This window comes from Equus asinus, chromosome 9 (genome assembly GCF_041296235.1).
Source record: "Equus asinus isolate D_3611 breed Donkey chromosome 9, EquAss-T2T_v2, whole genome shotgun sequence".
NCBI classification, from domain to species: domain Eukaryota; kingdom Metazoa; phylum Chordata; class Mammalia; order Perissodactyla; family Equidae; genus Equus; species Equus asinus.
This window is the reverse complement of record NC_091798.1, coordinates 12,379,484-12,403,823: the sequence shown is the minus strand read 5'-3', so window position 1 is coordinate 12,403,823 and position 24,340 is coordinate 12,379,484. Positions and strand designations below refer to the sequence as shown.

The 24,340-nt window shown below is 50.6% G+C and overlaps 2 protein-coding genes across 10 annotated transcripts in view; both read left to right on the top strand.

The window, feature by feature from the left end:
* The window catches only part of RANBP17 (RAN binding protein 17), a 335,940-nt gene extending 323,841 nt beyond the window's left edge, over positions 1–12,099 (top strand). For 5 of the 9 annotated variants that reach the window (XR_011505729.1, XM_044777678.2, XM_044777676.2 and 2 more), the window contains 3 exons: positions 6,657–6,755; positions 8,675–8,802; positions 10,849–12,099. Coding sequence is in view for 6 of the 9 variants with exons in the window: in XM_044777678.2 (XP_044633613.1) it covers positions 6,657–6,755; positions 8,675–8,802; positions 10,849–10,945 (324 nt within the window). In the remaining 3 variants the exon portion in view is untranslated. Of the gene's footprint in view, positions 1–6,656; positions 6,756–8,674; positions 8,803–9,412; positions 9,568–10,848 lie in introns of those variants that run through there. The other 4 variants (XR_011505728.1, XR_011505727.1, XM_070517098.1 and 1 more) reach the window with 4 other exon arrangements.
* A 9,083-nt stretch (positions 12,100–21,182) lies between these two features.
* On the top strand, positions 21,183–23,987 carry TLX3 (T cell leukemia homeobox 3). Its single transcript, XM_014850912.3, has 3 exons — positions 21,183–21,730; positions 22,098–22,341; positions 23,265–23,987. Exons 1-3 carry the CDS (start codon positions 21,310–21,312, stop codon positions 23,473–23,475), a joined length of 876 nt encoding a protein of 291 aa, XP_014706398.1. The 5' UTR covers positions 21,183–21,309; the 3' UTR covers positions 23,476–23,987.
* The last annotated feature ends 353 nt before the right edge of the window (positions 23,988–24,340 follow it).

Here is a 24,340-nt window from a genome sequence, read left to right as displayed (position 1 = left end):
ACATTCAGAATAGACACATTACATGCAGTACTCTCAATTAATTAATCCTGAAGTTTCATTCCAACTTTATCTTCTTTCTTATAAGCTAGGAGACATGGCAGGTAATTCTTTCCCCAATAAACTATGATTAAAATGAATGTTTTGAGAACTAGGGGTAATGTTGGTAATGGAGAAAATTGAAACAACAGCAAAACTGGGTTGTGTATTTCCTTAGATTTTCCAATGGATGGAAGGGTTTTTAAATATTCTAGGCAGTTTATCACTTGGAGAAAGAGCTTCCCTTAGCTTTGTGTGAGGCGGGGGTGGAGGAGGAGGGTGCTGTTTGGTTAGAGGGATGCATGCAGTGCTAACATGTGACCAAAGCCGGCTGCGTTAACCAGGCCTGCGGCACCTTATTGCCAAGAAGCCTTTTTGCTTTTGAGCAAGGCATTGTGTAGAGGCCAAGAGGCAGGACTCCCAAATGACTTTCCAGAGGAGAATGGGTCACCCATAATTGATCGCAACCGTGTTTCTTTAAGAAAGAGGCTCACCTCATCTTGCATTTTGTTTGATTTTTTTTTTTTTAATTTAAAGTGCTAAATACTTGCTTCTATAATCAGGCTGCAAAGACACTGTAAGAACTTAGGAATGTGCTCAGTATGTACAGATATTAAAAGGTTAACATAACTGAGATAGTGGGGCTTAGTTAATCCAGGCAGGAAAATATATGCTTATTTGTCCATTACTTTCATTTTTCATAACCTTCCACTAATATCACGTCCGTAGACAGCAGACGAAGAGAACAATTGATTCCTTTTCCCTAAAGATGACTAGTATCTAATTTGAGGAGGATCGCATTTCAATATCTTCTGTGCACGTGGCTTCAGGAACAGCCCTTGGTAATGACAGCAACTCCCTTACTTCCATGAGCACTGAAAATCTGGAAGCTTTTCCTCCTTCAGAAGTATTCGTATTCTCCCAAATCCTTGATCTTCAACCCCGGTATGGGGCTCTGGAAAAATTGCTGTGGAGAGGAGTAGAAGGTTTCTCTGCTTTTTCAGATCATACTGCACTATCCAGGCAATCCTGTTTTTGTTTTGTTGTTTCTATTGTTGTTGCTAGGGCCAACCTTCCCCTTCCTCTCTCACTGGCCTTCTGAAAGGCCAATTACGTGTGCCAAACGATTCCTGAGATTCAGAAGCAGCTCTTGAGTGTTCAGTGCATTGATTATTGGTTGTTCCTCAAAACATCACCAACTCATTGTTTCAAAATCAAGGACAATCCTGCTTGGCCAAAGGGACAGATAGTTTTGTATCCTACCCCTCTTCCCATTGAGGCCCCCCACCTAACAGATACAGAGCCCCACTGTGCAGACATACCCTCCTGAGTACAGCCCTGACCATCCTTGCTTTGTCTTCCTCCCCCACTGCCATCTATACCCAGGCCGGGGATGCTTTGGTCTCTCACCTTTTCTGTGGTCTGTTCGTCCTTTGTCTAAACCAAAGCCTCCTTCTCAGGCCCTCCTTCCACCACCTTTTGCACAAGACAGAATACTCTTGCCTCATTCCCATTTTCCATTTCCCTGATCAATAGACAGCAAAGTTTCAGAATAACTAAAATGTCATGTAACCCTGAACAAAGAGGCTGGGATAGAGGAACAGCTGATGTTCCCTAAATATATTGAGAATTTGACCCCTGTAGGATCAGGGTTCATATCATCACTTCAGGTTCTATTTTGTCTTTCTTACAGATGGGAAGCAAAAGGGAGGAGTTTGAATTTTTTCACCTACTTCTTAGAACTTTGTGGAATATTTTTTATGTTATTCAGTATGCTCGAAGAAGATTAACAATGAAAAGTGTTTACTTTATAGGGAGTATTATAACTCAAAGGAAATTAGCTTAATTTACTAATGTTTTCTATGATGTTAATTTAAATTGCTATGTACATGGTACTTTTGTTGGAAGGAAAGCCATTATTTTTAGGAAAGTGTTCAGTGGACCATTTTCCAGAGACAGTCTTAATTTATGTCTACTGTTGTTCATCTTGAAGTCTGAAAATATGTTAACCAAATTTATAAAAGCTTTAGGTGGGAGACAAGAAGGTTTGCTGTAAACTCTCCAGGAACTGCTGCCCTGGATTCTGATCACAGGGATTTCAGTGGCTGCCTGACTCTTCAGCAGGTGGCAGAGTGGCTGAACTGAGGAGATGCATGTGGGCAACATATCCGGGAGGCCCACTGAAAGTGGAAGAATGAGCCATGCCCAGAAATGAGCCTTTCCTCTCCCTCCTCCCTAAGTCTACAGTGGGAGCCAAACACACTGTCTCGATCACCACTGCTGGTGGTCTTGGTCCTCACTCAAAGGACTGCCTAAGGGTAGCAGGCAGCAGGCCAGCATGATGGCACAGGCATGGCCTCTGAGCTATACCTATGCACACATCCTAGTTCCACTTCACATCTTGGTAGCTGATAGCTGTGATTCCTTGAGCAAGTTACTCACTCGCTCAGGACCTCACATCTTTAGTCTATGAAATGGGGGTAATATCTACTTCAGGGTTAGCTGAGGGTTAGAAGCAGTATATGCATGTGCCTAAAAGAGTGCTGAGCACCCAGAAGGCCCTCCATAAATGATAGGTATTATAGTTGGGCAGTGAGAAAACTCACCCAGCACAGCTTACTCTTAGGTAGAAGAGCTTCTCATTAGAAAAGATGGTACCTCTGCTTTTGGTCTTTGTAACCTGAAAGCCCCTGCCTTGGCTCTCCCTGGGAGCTGCTGGCCAGAGGGACAACAGTGGCTTAGAAGAGTTCTCAGGCTCTGCACACAAAAGCAAGATCCTTGGAAATGAACAATGTATTAATTTAGATATTTACCCATTTCGGGTTTTAGCCCTAGATTGAGGCCGGAACTTCTGTTTTCTGTACAGTCTCCTTTCAGCTCTTTAACTCTTTGTACTTTAGTTCTTCATATTTCGCTCATCCTTTCCCCTTCATTCATTTATTCATTTATATATTCATCCTTTCATTCAGTAGCCGTTTCCTAAGCCTCTGATGTGTGCCAGATGCCATGCTAGGGACTGGGGATACAGAGGAAAGTCCCTGTGGTCCTAGCACTCCAGCAGTTTGCAGACTAGTCTCCCTACCCGACCCCACTAGTCATCATCCTAGACTCACTCAAGCCACATCTCTGCAGCCATCCAGCTCTACCTAGCTTCTAGACCCACTGAGCCTCCAGCTTCCTTAGAGAGAGGACATTCTCTCCATCTAGCAGTAAAGCAGCCAACAGAAACCACGCGTTTGCTTATTCTGTGTCATCAGGAGATAGAACAAGAAGCATCTGAAGTGAGAGCACGTAGGGAAAGTGTGAGCCAGCATGTTGAGTAGGAGAGTCTGCTTGGCTTTGTGCTTGTGCTTTTACATCCCATTTTAAGGTGGAAGCATAGGAGAGGAGGGGAGGAGTGGACAGAGATCCAGATAACACAACACCGCTGTGTTTACTTTTCCAGGTCAGATATTTGTAGAGTAGCTTTGTATTTTATTTGGAAGATTACAAGTTTTTAGAACAACAGAAACGCTATCATTCAAAATCCATACGAATGTAAGTGCCAGACCAAATAGGGGTGCTTTTTTGGACTATTTCCTATCTTTGGTTTTTTGGTGTTTTTTTTTTACTGCAACTCTCAATGAAGTTAGATAGTTGTCAGGAGATATAATCGTATTTATCTATACCTAATCAGGACATGAAATGGGTGCTTCCTTGACCCATGAGATTCCATTGAGTCAGGCCAGGGAGGGTAACCATAGTCAGAGAAAGGAACACTAGTCATCATTGAGTGCCTATGATAGAAGTCAGTCCTCATGGCAGCCCTGCAGAGCAGGTGTTATAATCCCCCACTTTATATGTAAGGAAATAAAGGCTCAGAGAAGTGAAATGACTGGCCAATGACCCAAGTTAGGTAAGTGGCAGGGCCAAATTCGGCTGCAGTTCTGATTGGCTCCAAAGCCTGTCCCTGCCACACCATGTTGGCTTCACTTCATTGAGAGAAATTTCCTACAAACTTATATGGAAGCCTGTGGGAAGGAGAAAGGAGAAGGAAGAAGCGCCTGAGGCTGTGTGGAGTGTGGTTTCCTAAGCAGACCGAGCCAAGTGACTCCCCTTCCCAAGTGGCCCCTTCCCCGGTTTGGCAGAATCATTGCTTAGGATAATACAGTGGATAATGTTTTTGGCCATAGGCCCCGGAAAATGTAGCCTGGGTTGGACAAATTTGAAATGACCATTCCGGTCATCTCTGTAACAGTATGTGAAGTGAGCAGAATTTGGGGGAGTGGAGGCCCCCTCACGCAGCGTGACTTGGCGCAGAGTTGCCAAGGGCTCTCTCCTTTTAGTCTTCACTTGTTCCTGTCAGTAACCACAGAGAGCCTACCACCAGAGCTGTCACACTACCTGGAACGGGATTAAGCATTTCACCCGCTCTTCTTCTGGAGGGGGGGGCCCTTCTCCAAAGGAATTTGCCACATTGGTTGAGCTGTTTCCCCCATACACTTTAGGATTATTAGAAAAAAGAACTCCAAAAATGAGCTGCCCCATCAATACCATTTGAGCAGATTTGCTCACTAATTTTCACTTTTACGAAAGAGTAAAAAAGAAAAAGAAATCATCCATTTTAGCCAACTTTATTTTTACAAAAGTATTTTATTCAAACATCCCCTTACTTATTACAGACATAAATACATGCATTCAGACAAATGAATCCACGGGAGAACCGTATAAAGTAATTGGCACATCACTTCAGGATGCTTTGTCAGTTACTAGAGGAGTTTGGTGCCTGTAACTTTAATCTTTTCCATTAAAATATCCATTCTGCCTTCAGATTGTGAAGCTCATAATATTTTAGACTGTCTCCATGGATCTGTTAGTTTTGCTTGTCAATTTAATTTGTGGCTCCATGACTTTGGGTGGCTTGTTAGATTGTACATGGCAACATGTGATCCGCAAATGATGTTCAACATGCCAGGCTTAAGCCTTAGCCTCTCCCCAGAGATACTGGACATACAGTAAATATGGAATCGGCAGATTTCATTTGCAACCAGCCTGTTACGATGATGATGTACAGGATGGCAGATGTTTAGAGCTACAAAGAAGCTCATTACTGTTGTTATTATATACCTTAAATGTTTATAGCAGTTTTTACTCTTTGTAGTACTTTTTATATCCACCATCTCATTTGATTCTCAGAGCTTCCTTGTGCTGGATTATTATTTCCCTTTTTATAACTAATGAAACTGAGACACAGAGGGAGAGGTTCAGTAACTTGCCTGAGATCACAGCTGAATTTCAAAAATTGGATTGCAAAAATGCCAGAGGACAAAACCAAATGTCAAGCCCAGTCAGGGATGGTGTGTGTGGTAACCTTTGCCACATAATCGCCATTTCCCCAGCCCTCCTTGGGGGAAAGGAGCTTCGAAGCTGTGGACACAGAAGGGCTAGAGGTGGGAGGTAGAGTCCAAAAGCAGAAACTGTGTCATTAGCCCCACGTAGACTGTGGAAGCTTCACCGTGGCTCCCTGGCCATTGCGGCAGCCTCGCCTCTGGCCGCCCTTCGTTAATGTCACCATACAGCGCTCGTTCTACATGTCCCCAGAGGGTCTTCCTCAAGTGAAAGTCTGAGCATGCCTCTTCTTGCTGCAGGCCCATCACTGGCTCCCACTGCCATCAGGATGAAGTTCAGATTCTGCAGCATGGCCTTCCAGCCTGGCACTGGGGTCTTGCTTCTTGCCCCACTCTCTTCTCTCCTGCCACACTGAGTTCCCTACCATTGCAGAACCTACTGTGTTCATTCCCAACCTCCTTTTTTGCTGCTTTCTCTGCTTAGAACATATTTATGATGAATTCCTTAAACCTTACCTTCTTGGTAGAGTCTTCCCGGACTTCTCAAGGATGCAGAGGCATCCTTCCCTCCACTGCATGCCCACAGCACTTTGCCCAGCCCTATTTCCTGTTATCTCTCTGGTGGGTGGTCTGCCTTAGGAAGCTTCTAGCTCCTCAAGGACAGAGGTTGTGGTAGATGCTTGTGTTCTCTTACCTTCTCTAGGTGTCTTGTAGACTTTGAATTTTAGTAGAATGGATGAGTGAATATGTAAGAGTGAAGTGAGTAAGAAGTGAGTGAATTGGTGAATGAAGAACGAATGAGAAGCCTTTAACAGCCTGAGCCAGCAGGAACATGACATTCCCAGGTTACACGGAATGTGTCCCATTCTTCCCTCTGAGAGGGCTCCTGGAGAGATGTTTCCCCTCCATAACTTGATGTCTTTGGTGAAATGAGAGGCAGAAGGGAGGGTGAGCTGGGCTTTTGCCTGGTGACCTAGCATTGAGGAAAGCATATCAGGGCTGAGAGGCAGGACTCATCCTCTTGGCACTGTGACCTCTGACTTGTGCCACCCAGAAGGTTCTCACCAAGGCTTCTGGTGGTGGAAACTCTTCCCCAGGAAGCTGAGAGCCTTTTCCAAGAGTTCTTACAAGCAGCATTATAGGTTTCCAAAGTCAAAGCTGTTTGTTCAGGAAGAGCCTTCACGGCTGTTGGCAAGATGTGGGGGCTTCTAGAAGGTGAGCACCTAAAAGACCTAGGATTGGGGGGGTCTCTGAGCCAAGGCATCAGTGTCTTCCTGTGACTCTGTCTTCCAGATGATGTCTGTCCTCATGAACACCATTGTCTTTGAAGACTGTCGGAACCAGTGGTCAGTATCAAGGCCTCTCCTGGGGCTCATCCTGCTCAATGAGAAGGTGAGTGTGATTGCAGGAAGATCCACAGGAGGCGGTCACTGGGAGGGCGGAGAAGCCATACACCAGCCCAAGCTGTGACGACAAAGGACAGAGGAACCAACTGAGCTTGAGTGGAACCTTGTGCACGCTGGGGCGAGGCCATATTCCCTCAGAGGGCCCTTTCCCAAAGGCCTCAGATCTTCAGTTAAGCAGACGCCTCAGGACTAGCTCTTCTGGAACACAGAGCCCCCTTGCACTGGACAGGTGTTTTGCTCAGCAGCGCTTCAAGTTCACCCTCTCTCCTCTCCCCCTCTTCCAGGGGGGTTCTAAGCAACAACCTTTCTTGCTCCTTCCTTGGCCTCCTTTTCTATCTGGGATCCCCACTGCCCCAGCTGGTAGTGACAGCCCTCAGGGCCAAACACAGAGCCAGCACCCTTCATCCGGGGGCACAAGTCTCCAGTCCTTAAGTGCACTTGCCACTCTGGGCTGCCTCCCAGGCTCTGCAGCTTCCTCTTGAACCCACTCCTGTCTGCCCAGCAGTCAGTAGGAACAGTGCATTACTGCTCGGGAGAATGAATTGTCTATACAATAAGATAGTACTGGGGAAAAAGACAGTGAGATTAGAGGCAGCCGCATACATTAAAATTCAAACTGAAATCCCAGCCTTGGAAGGAAACTAATAGAAGAAGAAAATATATCAAACAGAGAAGAGCTGTCTCATCATTCACCTGTGCTGAAGTATCCAATTTTAGCCACATTCAGTCGCACTGTCATTCATCTTCCCTCGGTGTGATTGTGATTTAAATCCAAGCTCTATAAAAGAGAGCAGTTCTTTTAAAATGATTGAGAGGGAATAAGGGCAAATTCAGTGTTTAGAAAAAGCTTATGACATCACAATATTATACTTTACTGATGGAAGCAATATTTCATGGTTTGGGATGAAAAACTAATAATTTTCTATTTGGTGTGAGTCACTGCATCATTATAAAAGGGAAAAATAAGTAGTTTTGTGCATTCCCAATCTTGTTCAGGAAGACACTGTGGTTTAAGTATAATGCCTCTGATACATAGTATTTAAGTATTAGTCTGACTGCATATTAATTATGTGTGTTTTTGATGTGAGCTGTTTTAATGTATGATAGAAATTAAATGTCAAGCTGTTTGGGCTTGGAAGAATAAACACATAACTGGCAAAATGTTGTCTTTGTGCTGAAATTAGGCTGTTTCTGACGATTAGGAGCTGTGTTTAGCATAAACAGCTTATGTTTGTATAAAAGCCCACAGACCACAGCAGAGGAAAAGGGGCTGTGCAGTTCTCTGTGACCGGGTGTGACAGGTATTTTTCTTAGTACCAGAAATCTCTCCCAGAACTAAACAAGCCCCTCCAGTACCCCAACTCAGCAGAGCAGACCCACCTGACCCAGGAGGACAGGGACTTGGAACAAAGCCTGGAGTCGTTTGAGGAGTGACTCACCAAACCCATGGAAGAGTGGGGAAGCCTGAGGGGCCCTGGGCCTTGCCTTCAGTCACCCGAAGAGCTCCCTGGACATTTTTTAGTTAAGTTCTTCCCCTCAGCCTGAGAGGCCCTTCCTCCTTCAGCCTTTCTGTGACTAGCGGGGATGAGAGTCAGGAAGACCCTCATGTGCTCGGTCCCCCACAGAGGTGAGGGCTCCATCAGCCTAAATTGTTCAGTGACAAGAGAACAATTATAGCAAGAGACTTTTTTGAGAAGGGATAATGCAATTTATACCTAGGCGTGTCTCTCTTGCTTTAATTTTCTCAAAAGGCTTAAACTTCATAGTGGACCTGAAAAAAAAAAAAAGCTCCTCTGAGAGTCAGGAGCCCTAAGCAGATGGGAGCTGGTCTGGCCCCTGCCCCACAGCCTTCTTCAGGCCCAGTTTTGGAGTCAGAGCTCTGACCCTTGTTCTCTCTCCCAATAGTATTTCAGTGAACTGAGAGCAAGTCTGATAAACAGCCAGCCTCTCCCCAGGCAGGAGCTCCTTGCCCAGTGCTTCAGGAACCTGATGGAAGGGGTGGAGCAGAACCTGTCCGTCAAGAACAGAGACAGGTAAGCGATGCTCCGTAGACCCAGCATCTCTAGGGGAGGTAGACATTCCAGGTTTGTGGAAAATAACTGGATTATGCTTAACACAGCTCACAGATTGATGTGGCTTTTCTATTACACCTTGAAAACCTAGACTCGGTTTAATTCCATCCAATAAATATGACTGGGTATTTGCTTTCTTAAAAGCATCATGCTAGGTACTATACAAGGATGCAGAGATGAATAAAATGCAGCCTTTGCCCTTAAGCACTTTATAATCCAACAGGAGAGGTATGAAAAATAACTAATTGAAAAGGTCAAAAGAAGGAAGGCTCTGGGGCCGGCCCAGTGGTGTAGTGGCTAAGTTGGCATGCTCCACTTCAGTGGCCTGGGTTTGCAGGTTCAGATCCTAGGCACAGACCTACACACCACTCATCAAGCCATGCTGTGGAGGCGTACCACATATAAAATAGAGGAAGATTGGCACAGATGTTAGCTCAGAGCCAGTCTTCCTCACCAAAGAGAAAGTTCAGTTCTGCTACTAAGGACATGGAAAGGCTTGCTGGCATTTGAATAAGCATAGGCTTTGAAGTCAGATGGACTCCAATTTAAATTTTATCTCTGCCCTTTATAGGCTGTGTGGCAGTGAGTAAGGCAGTCAACTTCTCTGATCCTCTTTTCTCACCAGTAAAATGGAAATGATGATAATTGGTTGTGATGTTTCAATGACAGAATGTCGTAAAGCATGTACCATATGGCCCAGAGTAAATATTAGTTCCTTCCTCTGCCTGACCTTTAAGAGTGGCTGGTTTTACAAGAACAGAGACAGGTAAGTTGCCAATGAGATCTAAATGAGAGGAGCCCAGACTGATCAGCTATGCCTGAATTCATTCATTCATTTAGTTGACAAAATTTTATTGAGAATCTGCCCAGGCGTTGTGGATACCACTGATGAACTAATTGTTGAAGGTTTTTGCCCTCATGGAGTTTCTAGTGGAGGAGACAGACAATAATGAGTAATGGAGAAAGAAACTATTTTCAGGGGAAAAAACTACCTGCTGCACCATCCTTTTATTGAAAAGTGGTAGCACTCAAATGCTGTACCATTTGAATGCACATCATCAGTCATCCCAGTAGCCACAGTGTTTCATGGAGTCACCAGCATGGGCTTTGGTAATACAAGGCCGAGTTGGATGGACTCAGGACATGTTCCCTTGACTGCTTGTTCCATGCCAAGATCCTCTGTCAGGCAGAAAGGGGACCTGCAAAGCCAGCAGGAGAAGAGACTTAATGAATGAGGAAGTCTGAGATGCATTAGGGGGAACTGCAACTCCTGAGGCGCAGGAATTTGAGTACCACCTCCCTAGTGGAGCCGAGCGGCTCTGGGAGTGTCAGACAGACAGCCTGCTGCCTTAAAGACAGTACTAGCCAGCAAGGACTGAGTGTTTTCCATGTACCAGGCATGATGCTGAGCACTTGCAGGCAAGGTTTCACTTGACTTAATAAATTCTCACTTCCCACAGTCTTGTAAGGTAGCTGCTCATATTGGGCACCAAGACAAGAGGCTAAGTACTCGTCCGAGATCACCCAACTAAGATGTGGTGGAGCCAGGATTTGGACGCTAACTAACCCAGTGCCCCTTCTTTTTTAACCACTAAGTTTAATTTCCCCATCTGCAAAATGAGGATACTAATACCTACTTTGGGGAAGATTTATGATGATTAAATGAATTTATATGTATACTCAACCCAGTGCCTGGCACATAAGCCTCAGTTCTTTTCTTTATATTCCTTACCATCTATGTGTAATTTGACTTTTAAAAATATTTTTAAATAGTATAACCACAAAATGCGTCCCTCAAAATGTTCAGAGTGTATTTTTTGGTAACCCTTGTTTTCCGGAAGGGGAAGGAGAGAAGAGGTGCTGGTGGCAGTGAAAGTGGGAGGAAGGAGCTCAGCCAGGATAGAGGGCCCTCTCCAAGGTCCTGAACTCCACAGTGGCTTTACCATCTAGAGGTTCATGTATCCTCGGCCTTGCCACTGCCCTCGCCCTTTCTTCCTCTTTCCACAGGTTCACCCAGAACCTGTCTGTCTTCAGAAGAGATGTCGCAGAGGCCTTGCGCAGTGATGGCAGCACCGAACCATGCAGTCTGGACATGATGAGCTGACCCGACTTCTCTGATCATGTGCCGAGCAGCCTTTATCAGGAGACTCTTGTAGGTCTAGGTCCCAACACAGTGATGTTGGCTAGCCCAGGGGAATCTGTTTTTCAAAACAAAGAAACAAACAACAGCAAAAGCCCTACCTTTTTATAAGTCTAGCCTAATTATAAGAATTTATAATAGTGCACAAACAATGTAAATTCAGTCTTTGCTCTGAAAAAGCAAAAGATGTGTTTTCAGTCTTTGTATAAAATATCATCATCTTTGTTCTTATAATGCTCTGAAAGAGCGTAGAGACAATATTTAACCAAAGAACATAATAAACTAGGTTAGCACCTAAGTGTGTGCTAGTTAATGATTCTGCAGTCACACTTGTGAATTTGTTGGAGATGCAGCCTTCAACATGGATCCTGGATTGAGACAAATACCATTTGAAACCATTAAATTAGTAGTTTGTTATGAGTCTGGAAGAAGCAGCACTGGGGACTCTGAGCTGTGGGCATTTACAATGAGCCTGGGAGCTCTCCGAAGCATCTCACAGGACTGCACACAGCCTTGTCTGCCTCAGCAGCATCTGATAAAGTTGAGAGACAGTAACACAATTAAATGACTTACAAACAACGTTTGCTCTTCACTGGCATAAATCTGCAGTGGTTCAGTCTAGAAGAATTAAGCTGTGCATACTGCCTGCAGAGAGATTTCTTCAGAAGGAGTCAGTAGCCCCAGCAAGAAGTTCTGGGTGGTGTGAGCACCCGGTCCTTCTGCCTCCATTTAATTTTTAAGAGAAGCTGAAGGAGTCTAATTAAAATATATATTTGAAGCAGCTCTGCCTTCTTGGGCTACCCAAAATATTTCTCGGTGCCAAAGTTCAGATTTTCAGAGGATGAGGAACGTCTTAATTTCCATTGCTCCAAAAGAACTCTTATTAGGGGCAGGGATAGCAACTTAACCCAAACCCAGGACATGAAGGAGGCCCTTACTGTTGGTGATAGGCTGTAACTAGGCTATTCATTTGAGATTGCCACTGTCAGATGGCTTTTGTATCTCATTGCTCTGTCTTCATGGTTCAGGCTTGTAAGAAATATTGTGCCCTTTGTCTCTGATAAGATATGCAAGGTTGGCCTTACTGTTGAAGAAGTAAATCCACAGACTCCTGTTATAACCTTGTTTCTCAGACTGCTGGTTCTTGAAACCTTTCTTGATAGTTGAGTTTTGCAACAAGCTTGTTACATAAAAGCAAAATTACCCAATTTTATCTCAAAATATTTGTCTTCCATGTGCAAACCTAGGAAATCAGAGAAAAATGTGTTATAGATCAGGTTGCTTCTGGCATTTAATGGATAAGTAAGCCTTAGCCTTACACTATATTTCATTAGCAGTGAGAAATATATTTTCCTTGAGCAGGCAAATTCTGAACGTTATAAAACATAACTGTTTGGAGAAGTCGGACTTGAGAATTTGTGTTTCTCAGGAGCTTATTACTGTGCATTTACCCCACAGAAATGCTTCCTAGAGGCCTCTCCCATTTGGGCACTGTTTCCTCTACAAAAGCCTGGGACCTCGAGGCTGGCCTCATGGCTGAGTGGTTAAGTTCACACGCTCCACTTTGGCGGCCCAGGGTTTCGCCGGTTCAAATCCTGGGCATGGACATGGCACCATTCGTCAGGCCACGCTGAGGGGCCGTCCCACATAGCAGAACCAGAGGCACTCACAACTAGAATATACAACTAGGTATTGGGGGGCTTTGGGGAGGAGAAGAGGAAGAAGAAAAAAGATTGGCAACAAATGTTAGCTCAGGTGCCAATCTTTAAAAGAAGAGAGAGAAAATACCATAAAATGGTATTCCTATAAAAGCCTGGGACCTGAACGCACCAGGTCACTTGCATTACGACGCTCACGAGAAAATGACAGTGCGCACCTGCCTGTCTTTGCCGCACTGGCAGAGGCCGCCCCGTGGTTTCACACCCACTGGGGAAGGCTTGTCAGCCTTGGCCTTGGCGAGCTGCTCTCAGAGGAGAACTTGTCACACCTGCTCGTGGTGCTGGATTTACAGAGCACACTGTGAGGCAGCACACACAGGCTGGAAAACAGACTCAGCAAACATTTTTTGAGCATCTGTCATGCCCTTTACATGTGTTTTCTCTCTTAGTCCTCACGACAGCCCTATGAAGGTAGACAGCATCATTCCCACTTTTCAGAAGAGGAAACTAAGGCTCAAAGGTGGTAGGTACATAGCTTACACAGGTCACACAGGCAGGATTTGAACCCAGATCTCTCTCACCTCAAAGGAATTCCTGGTCTCTCCCAAGGAAGACCTATATATGAGAATGGTGAGTTGAAACCAGTTAATATTTACATCCATTTCTATTTGTTTTCCAAAACTCTATTGCTACATACGAAATTGCCCCAAAATGTAGTGGCTTAGAACAACACTGGTGATCTCACAGTCCTGTGGGTCAGGAATCCGTAGCAGGGTCCTCTGCTTCAGGGTCTCCCAGGTTGCAGTCAGGCTGTTGGCTGGGGCTGAGATCATCACAAGGCTCAACCGGGCAAGGATCTGCTTTCTAGGATCACTCGTGCTGGTTAGCTGGAGGCACTTCCTCATGGGTTGGTGGACTGAGAGCCTCCGTTCCTTGCCAAATGGGCCTCTTCATCAGGCAGCTCACGACATGGCATCTTGCTTCATCAGAGCAAGCAAAAGAGAAGAGCCAGAGTGCAGCCATCTGGAAGTCACGGCCTCTTACAGCCTCGTCTCAGAAGAGGCATCCCATCCCTTCTGCTGTGTTCCGCTCATTAGAAGTAAACCACAAGGACCAGCCCACACCCAAGGGGAGAGACTCCAGAGGGCCCTGGGTCCCAGGAAGCAGGGATCGTCAGGAGCCATTTTCAGAACTACTGCCACGACCCTCTTATCTTGCCCTCGCTAGAGAGGCTGAGTTTGGCTGCAGCTCTCTCTCTTGAAACCTGGAAAGGAATGCTGATTTCTGTTGGAGGGCTAAGTTCCATTCCGTGCCCTCTGAGGGACCAAAAGGGAGTGGGGAAGCTGGGGAAGTGAGAATGTTTCAGGAGCACATTATACTGCATACTCATCCTCCAGCCCATGGGAGCCTGATTTGGAACTCTTCCCCCTGCCGAGCCTGCCAGAGTCTACCTTGGTAAGGGATAGTGGGAACCCCTGGGGAAAACCTGGAGGCCCATGGGGGAGTTCTCTGGAGGGACATCCTATCCCAAGGATAAAACAAGCATTCAAGGGCACACCCAAACTTATGGAGCCTACACAAAAGAGAACTAGCTGGATCTATTATATATTCTAATCAGATCACAGTGTATCCAACTTACATCCAGCAACAAGAAAAAATAAATAGTCGCGCAGTTTCACGGGGCCTGCCGCTTAACAAGCTTATGGCCTGGAGTGAGGGTGAGATGGGCAGTGCCGGCCACTGCTGGCACACCTCATCCTTCTGATGCAGCGTAGGGCACTAAGTCAAGCCAACTGCTCAGCTGATACTCAAGCAAGAAACAGTTTGAAGGTGTTTTGACTTTGCTCAATTTTTGCCTGCTACACTGACTTAAGAACCTGACCTGAGAGAGCTGGATCCTGCTTGTGTTCTACATGATTCTGTTTTTCTGTGCTTTCCAATCAGGCTTCTCTAGGCTGGGGGGTGTGGGAGCGCAAGGTCCCTGTGCCGTGTAGTGATCCGAGCAGTCCAGAAAGGCCCTCTTGGCCCCCAGACTCCCTTCTATTGGCCCTGCCAACCTAGAAGTGCCTTTGGGTTATGGTACTGGAGGCCCCTTCCAACATGCAAAACTGGCCTGGCCTGTAGCCATTGGCTGAGATCAGTGACTAAATTAGTTAACTAGCCCAGAGAGCTGAGCATGAGAACAAAGAACAGGCGAGGTTTGGTGAGAGAAACTGGGGAAAGTGAGAGATCTGCACATGGGAACCTTCCTAGATGGCTGCCCGGCCTGCAGTGTGGGGGAGGGAGCATTTGAGAGGACTCAGCCCCTAAGGGTGAGGAGGGAGAAGAGCGCCTGAAGACTGGAGCAGGCTCGAGGAGAAAGGAAGAAAAGTTGCAAGACGAACATTAAATAATTAGAACCACTATCCTTTACTGAGCACCCACTAAGCAATGCAAATTGCTATCGTTTCAACTTAATGCTTCCCAATAAGAATGTCAAGTAAGTATTATGGTCTCCATTTTAGAGATGCGAAAACAGACTAAAAGACTGACCCAAGGCCACACAGCTAAAAAGTGGACAGGCCAGGATTCAAAATCTGTCAGCCTGACTCCAAAACTCATGTCTCTTTTCCACTGTGATCCGTTACGCTCGGTCCTTCACAGCTCGGCTTTGGGGATTGTGGGGGAGGAGGTGGGTACGGAACCCTGTGGGACCCCCAGATGGAGCCAGGCCCTCCCAAAGGCCCGGCCGTCCCTGAGCCCCTTGTGTGGGGGATCTATGGGTTCTGCCACCGATTCATCCTCCTCCCTCAACTTTATAAAATCATGCTTGAGACTTTTTAATGTTTTATTGAGGTGCAAGTTTATGATGACAGCAAACCTTTCAAACTACAGCAAGAGTAACCTGCCTCCTTGGCATATTAAAAAATAATGTTAGTGTCGGTTTTTACGTCCCATAGTTTGGATTGCTGATAAGAGCGCTTCCTTGACAAGATTCTTTTTGAGGTTTACAGAAAGCGTAATAAAATATGTAAGTTACATTTCCACAAACAAAAGCTATAACATAAGTTATTTATAAGCGTGAGATACCAACAGTATCACGATAAATAAACCATAAAGGGTACCTGCAACATCCATCTTAATGTAATTTGCCCAACAAAAGTGTTGAAACGTAGTCAAATTTAGTAGAGAAATCTGTCAGGAAGAGAGGAAAGTTGTAGAACACAAAATGGGAAAAATGGCTGATGGGCAGAAGGAAAGAGCCAGGGCATGAGCTCAGATCTGGAGGCACCTGAGAAACCCCCACTCCCCACCTGCGTGTGTGCTTGCCCTCAGGGCCTGCCCTTGCTCCCCAGGAGCCTTCGCGCACTGACCAATCCCTGCCACACTGCACACAGCCCCTCCTGCCCAGCCCTCTGCATCCTCCACCGCCCCCACCCACGGGGAAAGGAAGCTCTCCTCCGCTCCCCCTTCCTGTCTCACTCCGTCCCGTCTGACCCCCAGCCCTGTGCCACCTTCCTCCTGCTGCTGCCAGCCTCCCTGCCAGGCTCTCAAGGCCACGGCCTGGGTCTGACTCAGCACAAGGATCCTGGAAATCGTTCATTCATTCATTCATTCACCTACACCACAGATAAAACAGTGAATGAGACAAAGTCTCTGTCCTTAGAGAGCTAGCTGGTGAGCAGGATAATAAATTAGATTGGTTCTGAAGGCAACAAATGCAATGAGGAAAATGAACAGGGATAGAGAGTGCCAGGGGAGGGGGCTGCTTTGGAGGATGGGCAGACAGGCCATGCTGACCTGGGTCGTAAAGGACGCAAAGGCACCAGCCATGGGAAGAGCCAGGGGATGTGAATGGTGAACTGAGAACACGCAAATTCCTGGATGTGCTTTTGACCCCCTTCCTTCTCCCCTCGGCTGACCTTGCTGTATACTGTTCAGTTTAATACCACAAACTCTTGATGATGATCCGCCAGTGGGTCAGGCCCTGGACCTGGCCCCAAGGTAGGGACACGAATGCCGCCAACACCCGTTCTGACCTGGAAGAACTCCCAGGCCTGGGATGCGGTGAGGAGGAGACAGAAGTGAGCCCCACCATGGCCAGCCCTCACCCCCACTCCTGGGCTCCTCCACCCAGACCCTCCACTAATTCCTCTTCCCACTCCGTCCTGTGACTTCGAATCCTTACTACCTGCTCCCAGAGCAGAAATGGGGGGATGAGGTAAAGAGAAAAACATGGGCTTTGTAATCAAGACAGTCCTGGGTTCAGATCCCAACTCCAGCCCTTGCCAAATGCATGCCCCTGGGCAAGGGGCTTCACTCCCCGAAGCCAGCTGCCCTTTAAGTCTCATGAGCTGTGGTGGGGCTCCCAAGCAGCATGCAGCACCCGGCGGCCTTTGCCTTCCTCTGGCTGGCAGAGCCTTGGGCCCTTGCAGACCTCCTCAGGAAGGTTCTTCCCTAGCCCTCCCCAGTGCGGGAGGCAGTGATGAAGAGCTCAACTGCATTATTCCCACTGTCAGATAGGGAAAATGAGGCCCAAAGTTAAGACATGGTCCAGAAAATTCGAGTAGGTGCTTAGTAAATATTTGTTAAGTAAATGAATAGGTGAATAAATTCAGGCAGATGTCTGTAGAGCCTTCCATCCATGAGAACTGGAAGGGCCCCCAGAGACCCCTAACCAGGGTGTGTGAAGCAAGAATGGCGGGTAGGCAGGGGAGCAACCTGTGATGTGGTGTATGCGCCGAGTTCCGTGTTTGCCTCTGTCCGTGGAAACAGTCCATAATAGTGTCAATCTTTCACACTAGGTTGCTGACTCAAGTATGTTTAAAAGCCCTGATTAAATCTCTGCCCTATTTTACAAACAGGGGAATTGAGTCCTAATTCACACAGGAAGTCTGAGGCAGGGTGAGCCTAAACGAACGTGGGCCTCCTGCACATGGACCGTTGGAAATTCCAACATCCCACCTGTCATCCCGAAGCCCCCTCCCAGCATGGCTTCCACCAGCTCCACCTCTCCTCCCAGCTTCTCCATGGGGAAGAGTGGGTGATTCACTGGAAGTCTTTCTGGGCTCAGGAGTCCTGGGCCCAGCTCCCCAGTTCTTAGACATCTCATTTTCTAACCTCTCTTTCTCTGTGTGTGTCTCTCCCTGTCATTGTTCAACTGACAGCAGGTAAGAAGGGACAGAAAAAATTATAATCTTAGGAACAGCAAATACACATCAAAACATATTTGGTCAAAGAAGTGCCCAGAGGTAAATTTATGGCCTTAGATGTATTCACAAAAAAACAAAGATTGACAAAAATAAATTTTCACCTCAATAAACAAAGCAGAAATTAATTGATAAAAATAAAAGCATTCCTGAAAGAGATGACATAAATAAGAGGATAATGAAATAAAAGTATTTTCTTTAAGACCAATAAAATAAACAAACCTTTGGCAGACATGATCAAGAGAAGGCACAACTGAGTAACGCTGAGCATGAAGAGCAGATGTTAGCTCAGATTCACATGAAAGTTTCCAGTTATGAGAGAATCTTCCCACAATGTTATAACAATGAATTTGAAAACCTGGATGAAATGGACAATGTTCTGGGGACTGGCTTGCAAATTTGAGTGTGCATCAGAACCACCTGGGGGGGCTTGTTAAACACATTGCTGAGCCCCACCCCAGAGTTTCTGATTCGGTCTGGGCTAGGCTCCGAGAGTCTGCGTTCCTGACAAATTCCCAGGTGATGCTGGTCCGGGAACACAGTTTGAGAAGCACTCACCATTCCAGGGACTGCTACCTACTCCATTTACTCCCCTTCCTGAGCTGCCTGACAGCGCTGTTCTGCCTGGATCGGACTGCCTGGATCGGACGGAAAATGGGGTTTGTGATCAGTGGCCCAAAGCGCCACTGCCACATGACTAAGGAACAGGGATCTCAGGCAGCCGGGCCGGTGGGTGAGGCAAGCCCTCATCCATGCCAGGCGCTGTGCTGACGGCTCTCCCCTGGACCAGCTCATTTAATCTCGTGGCCTTGTACTGGTGCTTTACTAGACAAGGAGGACAAATAATTCCCTGAGCCCGCAGCTGGTAAGCAGAGGTAGGAATCCAATCCTTAAACATGGGGCCGCTCACCATGCCCTGGGAGCAATGTTGGCCACACCACCCACAACTTCCCCTAACTCTGTACCCACATACTTGTGTGGGGTGGGTCTTGTGATTCCAATTTAACAGAGCCAGGAAGCAGCAAGAACAGGCCTGGAATCCAGGGCTCTGGAACCCAGAGGGAAACTGGAGCTGGTGGAGAGGCGGGGCCAGCCCCGGCGTCTGCCTGGGGGTCCTGTGAACTCTCTGAGCCTCAGTTCCCTCATCAGGTAAATGGGGCCCCTTCATCGCAGGGTGGTTGTGAGGAACAAACAAGTGCCCACCCCCCCGCCTGGCGAGCACACGTTCTCAACCCACAGGAGCTCTTCTGTTGTCCTTAAAGTTGTATTATGTAACTGCCAGCGTTTCTCACAGGCGCTTCCACAGACCTTACCTCATTTACTTCTCACAGCCATCCTGGGGGTAGCTATTACCTTTTCTGTTTTACAAATAAGGAAAACAAAACGAGGCTCCAGGAGGGCCAATGAAGGATCCAACACCCCCGGAGCACCCATGGCAGAGCCTGAAATAGAAGCGGGAGCGCCCAGCACCAGAGCAATGGCGTCTACTCCGTCTAAAGGTTCTTGTCCCCTGGAGGGAGCCGAGCAGGGCCTGCCCACGCCCCGGGCACCCTGCGCTCCTCACCCCTCGCTGCCCTGTGGCCTCATCCTCCCCACTCAACACTGAGGTTCCCCCCAAGGGCCAGCAACTTGCCCAAGGTCACACGGGGCCGGTGACCTAACTCAGGGACCTAGGCCTTAAGACTGCAAATTCTGAGGCCTCTCGGTTGTTGGGAACAGATTATTAGGAAGAATCCCCATCCTGCGGCCTCTCGCCCTTCCGGGTCCTCTGAGACTGACCCCCGGGGCAGACAAATACATCTTTCTCTCCAAGACATTGAGCCTCCACAATAAAACTGCAAACAAATAAACAAGAATCGTCAGAATAATATCTCAACCATCACCCTTGGGAGTGGGGTGGGAGGGCAGCCGCAGCCGCAGCCGCTCAACGCCTACCATGCGCCAGGCCCCAAATCCTGCGCCCTCAGTACATTATGCACGACTCACGACGGACAATCCCGCAGCGCACGCATTGCCCATTTTACACATAAGAAAAGCAAAGCCTAAAGATACGGAGTCCCTGGCTCAAGGTCACTCAGCTAGAAAGTGACTGACCCAAATTTGAACACATTTCTGGCCAACCGCACAGCTGAGCTCTCACCACGTCTGCAAGACAGCGAGCGCGAGGGAGAGGCCTGGCCAGGGGTGCAGGAGTCAGTTCTCACCCAACGAGTTTAGAATTAGCGTGTAGAAAACGATTCTGTACGTTTCCCCCAGGGGAGATGACTGAGGCTGGCGCGGGGGGTGACCGCCCCGCGTGCGGTCCTGTCCACGGTGCCCCTCGCTCGGCCAGCCTGGCCAGCCCCCGAGGGTGCGAGCAGAGCAGGGAGTGGTCCCAGCGCCCTGGCTGGACTGCAGCGGGAGGGGCTCGCTGCTCCCATTACCTAAGGAAATCCCGCTATTTGCTCTAAGTATGAGCCGCCCCGCCCTTGCCCCTCGGGAACTCCAGGTCCCCACACCTGCCGCGCCGCGGGCGGGTCTCTACGCGCGACCACACTTCCGTCTATCCTGCAACGAACTTCGAGGGGCAGGATCCCTACTCGCCACGGGGCGACCCCAGGTCCCTAGCCCGGCCAGGCCTGGCACGCGTGGGCACCTGCGAGTCACGCCTCGTCCGCCTGGAGGGAGCCAGGGAGCGTCTCCAAAGTGGCCGCGACGCCGGGGCCGAAGCCCGGGCGGTAGCGAATTCTCCCCACGCGGGTCGGTGTCCTCGCGGGCACGGCGCACGCCACGGGGCTGCCCTCGCCCCGCGCGCAGGGAGCGCGGAGCTTGCGCCCCGTGGTGCGCCCCTTTCGTTGCTCCCCCGGCGGTGGAGTCTCCAAGGCGCTTCCGCGGATTCCGCAGGGTCGCTCCGGGGTTGCAGCTCCATCGTAATTGGAAGGATTCATATGGTTTGGGTTTTGCTCAGATGAAAATATTTGGAAGAAAACGAAAACCCCCTCAGCAAAGGACAATTTCACCAGCAGAACGCCCTGCCCGCGCCGCGCGGCGGCCGGAAAGCGGGCCCGGCCCGGAGGAGCGGGGAGCGTCTGCTAATTGCAGCTTCGTTAGATTTCGGGTTTGGGAGGCTGCGGTTCGGGCGCTAATATCCGCCGCCCATTATCCTGGCTAATAAATTTGACCTATTGTTCGTTTGTTAAAATGATGTCACCTTGGAACAGTCCCTAAGCTCCTATTTCCATGAATTAGGCCTTTATTGAAAGCCGGGAGCCAATGGGAGGAGAGAGGCTTGTTGATCGCAGCCAATGGCTGCGGCGGGAGAGGAATTAGCAGCGGAAACTCCAGGTTCGGTTCAAGAAAGATGACACAGAGCCTGTCGGGCCCGCGCACTCTTGGCAAAGTTTCAGTGCGACGAGAGGCGCCGGGCGCTCCATGGCTGCGCCGTAACGGGGACCCAGCCGCCTCCCCGCCCAGCCCAGCCCAGCCCTTCCGCCCGCCCAGGATGGAGGCGCCCGCCAGCGCGCAGACCCCGCACCCGCACGAACCCATCAGCTTCGGCATCGACCAGATCCTCAACAGCCCGGACCAGGACAGTGCACCAGCCCCGCGGGGCCCCGACGGCGCCAGCTACCTGGGAGGGCCCCCCGGGGGCCGTCCGGGCGCCACTTACCCATCTTTACCCGCCTCCTTTGCCGGCCTCGGCGCGCCCTTCGAGGACGCGGGATCTTACAGTGTCAACCTAAGCCTGGCGCCCGCTGGCGTGATCCGGGTGCCAGCGCACAGGCCGCTGCCCGGGGCCGTGCCGCCGCCTTTGCCTAGCGCGCTGCCCGCCATGCCCTCCGTGCCCACGGTCTCCAGCCTGGGCGGCCTCAATTTCCCCTGGATGGAGAGCAGCCGCCGCTTCGTGAAAGATCGTTTCACAGGTGAGCAGGGCGGGCGAACAGGCGCCGGGCCTCGGCCCTCCCGGGGCCAGAGGCGCCGCGTCCTCTGTGCTGCACTCCGGGAAACGATTCCAGAGGCCCAAAGGCGGCAGAGGCCTCAGCGCCCAGGTCCCCGGGCAACCGCAGGGGGGAGGAAAATCAGCGAGCGAGTTTCGGGGAAATAAGCCTGTGCCCGGGGGAAGCCAGGGGAAGAGGGGGGCATCTCCCAACCGGCTTGGTGCCGCTGGGACGCGCGGGACCAACGAAATAGCGGCGCAATCTGAGCCCCATCGGGCGGCACGGGGTCCGCATGGGGCCTGAACGGCAGTGAGCCGGGCTGGGCTTCAAGGGGCCTCGTGTGTCTCCGCAGCGGCGGCGGCGCTCACGCCCTTCACCGTGACCCGGCGCATCGGCCACCCCTACCAGAACCGGACGCCGCCCAAGCGTAAGAAGCCGCGCACGTCCTTTTCTCGGGTGCAGATCTGCGAGCTGGAAAAGCGCTTCCACCGCCAGAAGTACCTGGCCTCGGCCGAGAGGGCGGCGCTCGCCAAGTCCCTCAAAATGACGGACGCGCAGGTCAAGACCTGGTTCCAAAACCGGAGGACCAAGTGGCGGTGAGAAAGGCCCGGCCCTCCTAGCACCCGCCCTGCACCCGCCCCGCGCCGCTGCCTCGCGCTCTCCTCGTCCTGTGCTACCCCCTACCAGTGCTCCCGGGGCTGCGCCGCCCCCCTGCTTCCCCGATTTTACCTCCCTTTTCTCCTCCCTGCTGGCCTGTGTTTCTCCCCCCACTCTCCCGAGCCTCGGCTTCTCCTCCATTCCCATCTCTGCGTCGCTCTCGTGCGCCTCTCCAACTCTCTCCGTGTTTTGGTCCGTCTCCTGCGCTCGCTCAGTTGCCTCTCACTTCCCCCGTCCCACGCCCCGGGCATCTCGCGCTCTCCTTACCCCTCCCGCTTGCCCTCTCGGATTTCCGGCAATCCGCGCGGGCTGGGGTTCTCCTTCTAGCTGCCCATCCCTATTCCAGCCCCTTTTTTTATCCCATCCCTGTTTTGATCCAACCCGTGCACAGCGAAGCGATCTCGTCCTGGGAGAGGGGTTCGAGACAGGGCCTGAGAGAACTGGATCGGGCTGACCGGGCCCTGGGACGCCGCGCGGGTAGTGCAGAGCCAGCCTGCCCACCCGCAGACCCCAGCGACACGGCTGCCCGCAGTCCCGAGTCAGTTACTCATACGCCTTGCCCTTGTTAGCCCGCAAAAGAAATAAATCTTTGTTGTTGGCGAAGCCACAAAACCCGGGCGTGCAGGTGGGCGGCGGGCGGAGTCCCCTCCTGGCGACCGCCTGGCGCACAACATAAGCAAACGATCCCAACCCACTCCCCGGACGCGCGGGCCTCGGGCGCACAGCGCGGGCCGGGAGGCAGACGGGCTCCACGCCCCGAGGCTCCCGGCTGGCCTCGGCTCCCTGGAGGGCTGGGGCCCCGCTGGCGACCCCGCGGTGCCGGGTGCCTGACGGTGCTGTCCCTCTCCCTCCTCCGGTGCAGGCGGCAGACGGCGGAGGAGCGGGAGGCGGAGCGGCAGCAGGCGAGCCGGCTCATGCTGCAGCTGCAGCACGACGCCTTCCAAAAGAGCCTCAACGACTCCATCCAGCCCGACCCGCTCTGTCTGCACAACTCGTCGCTCTTTGCTCTGCAGAATCTGCAGCCCTGGGAGGAGGATAGCTCCAAGGTCCCCGCCGTCACCTCTCTGGTGTGAGCCACCAGCCCGCATCGTCGCCAAGGATCGCCGCCCCCACCCGGCGGGGCGCCCCGGACCCCCAGCCGGGCTGGGGGGAACCGAGGCCGAGAGGGGAAGGGGCCGCCAAGCTCGGGTAGGCCCGGGGCGCGGCCGCATCCCCGCCGGCCGCGGAGGGGGGCTGGGCCCGGGCTCCGCGCGGCCGCACAATCCAAGCCCCCGCCCCGCGCCCAGTCCCGCCCCAGGCCCGGGCCTGACAAAGAAAGCGCCTTACGTTTCTCCGCCCCTCGCCCGCACCCCCGGGCCGGGCGCCTGTATTATACTTTGTACTTTTGCCCAAACGTGTAAATAATAAAAGTTTTGGCTTTTTTTTCTTTAGAAATAGGCCACCTGCTTCCCCCGCAGGGGCCGCTGGAGGAGGGGCGGCCCACCAGGTGGTTGGGGGAAGCGCCGGGGGTTGGGGCACCCTGCGTTTAGGCTGGGTCCACTCCTCTCCTTTTCCGTTCCTTTTATTTAAGTCGTTTTATTTAATAAAAAAGTTAGCTATTTCACTTAACGCCGCTTTCATTTCGTTTTCGTTCCAATAATGCTCGGCGACCCCCGGCCCTGCGCCCACCCCTCCGGCGGTGGAGGCGGCGCCGCGATGTACGGGGCGCGCCCGCCCCTCCCGGCCTCGTCGGTACTCGCCTCAGCTCGAACCCCGGCCCGGGGCCCCGCGGAGGACGCGCGGCGCAGGTCAGTGCGAGCCGGCCGCCCGCAGTCTGGGTGCCCGCGGGACGCGGGGACGTGGGAAGGGCACTCGGGGCCCAGAGGTCGCAGACTAGCACCAGGCAGAGTCGGGGAGCGAAGAGGCCCCGCCTGGGCCGGCACTTAGGCCGTCAGGTCA

What these genes read in the sequence shown, in the direction of transcription:
- TLX3 (XM_014850912.3), top strand. Translation starts at nt 21,310, where the DNA reads ATGGAGGCGCCCGCCAGCGCGCAGACCCCGCACCCGCACGAACCCATC. An exon ending in CGTGAAAGATCGTTTCACAG is followed by an intron (nt 21,731 to 22,097) that starts GTGAGCAGGGCG and finishes GTGTCTCCGCAG; the next exon opens with CGGCGGCGGCGCTCACGCCC. An exon ending in AACCGGAGGACCAAGTGGCG is followed by an intron (nt 22,342 to 23,264) that starts GTGAGAAAGGCC and finishes CCTCCGGTGCAG; the next exon opens with GCGGCAGACGGCGGAGGAGC.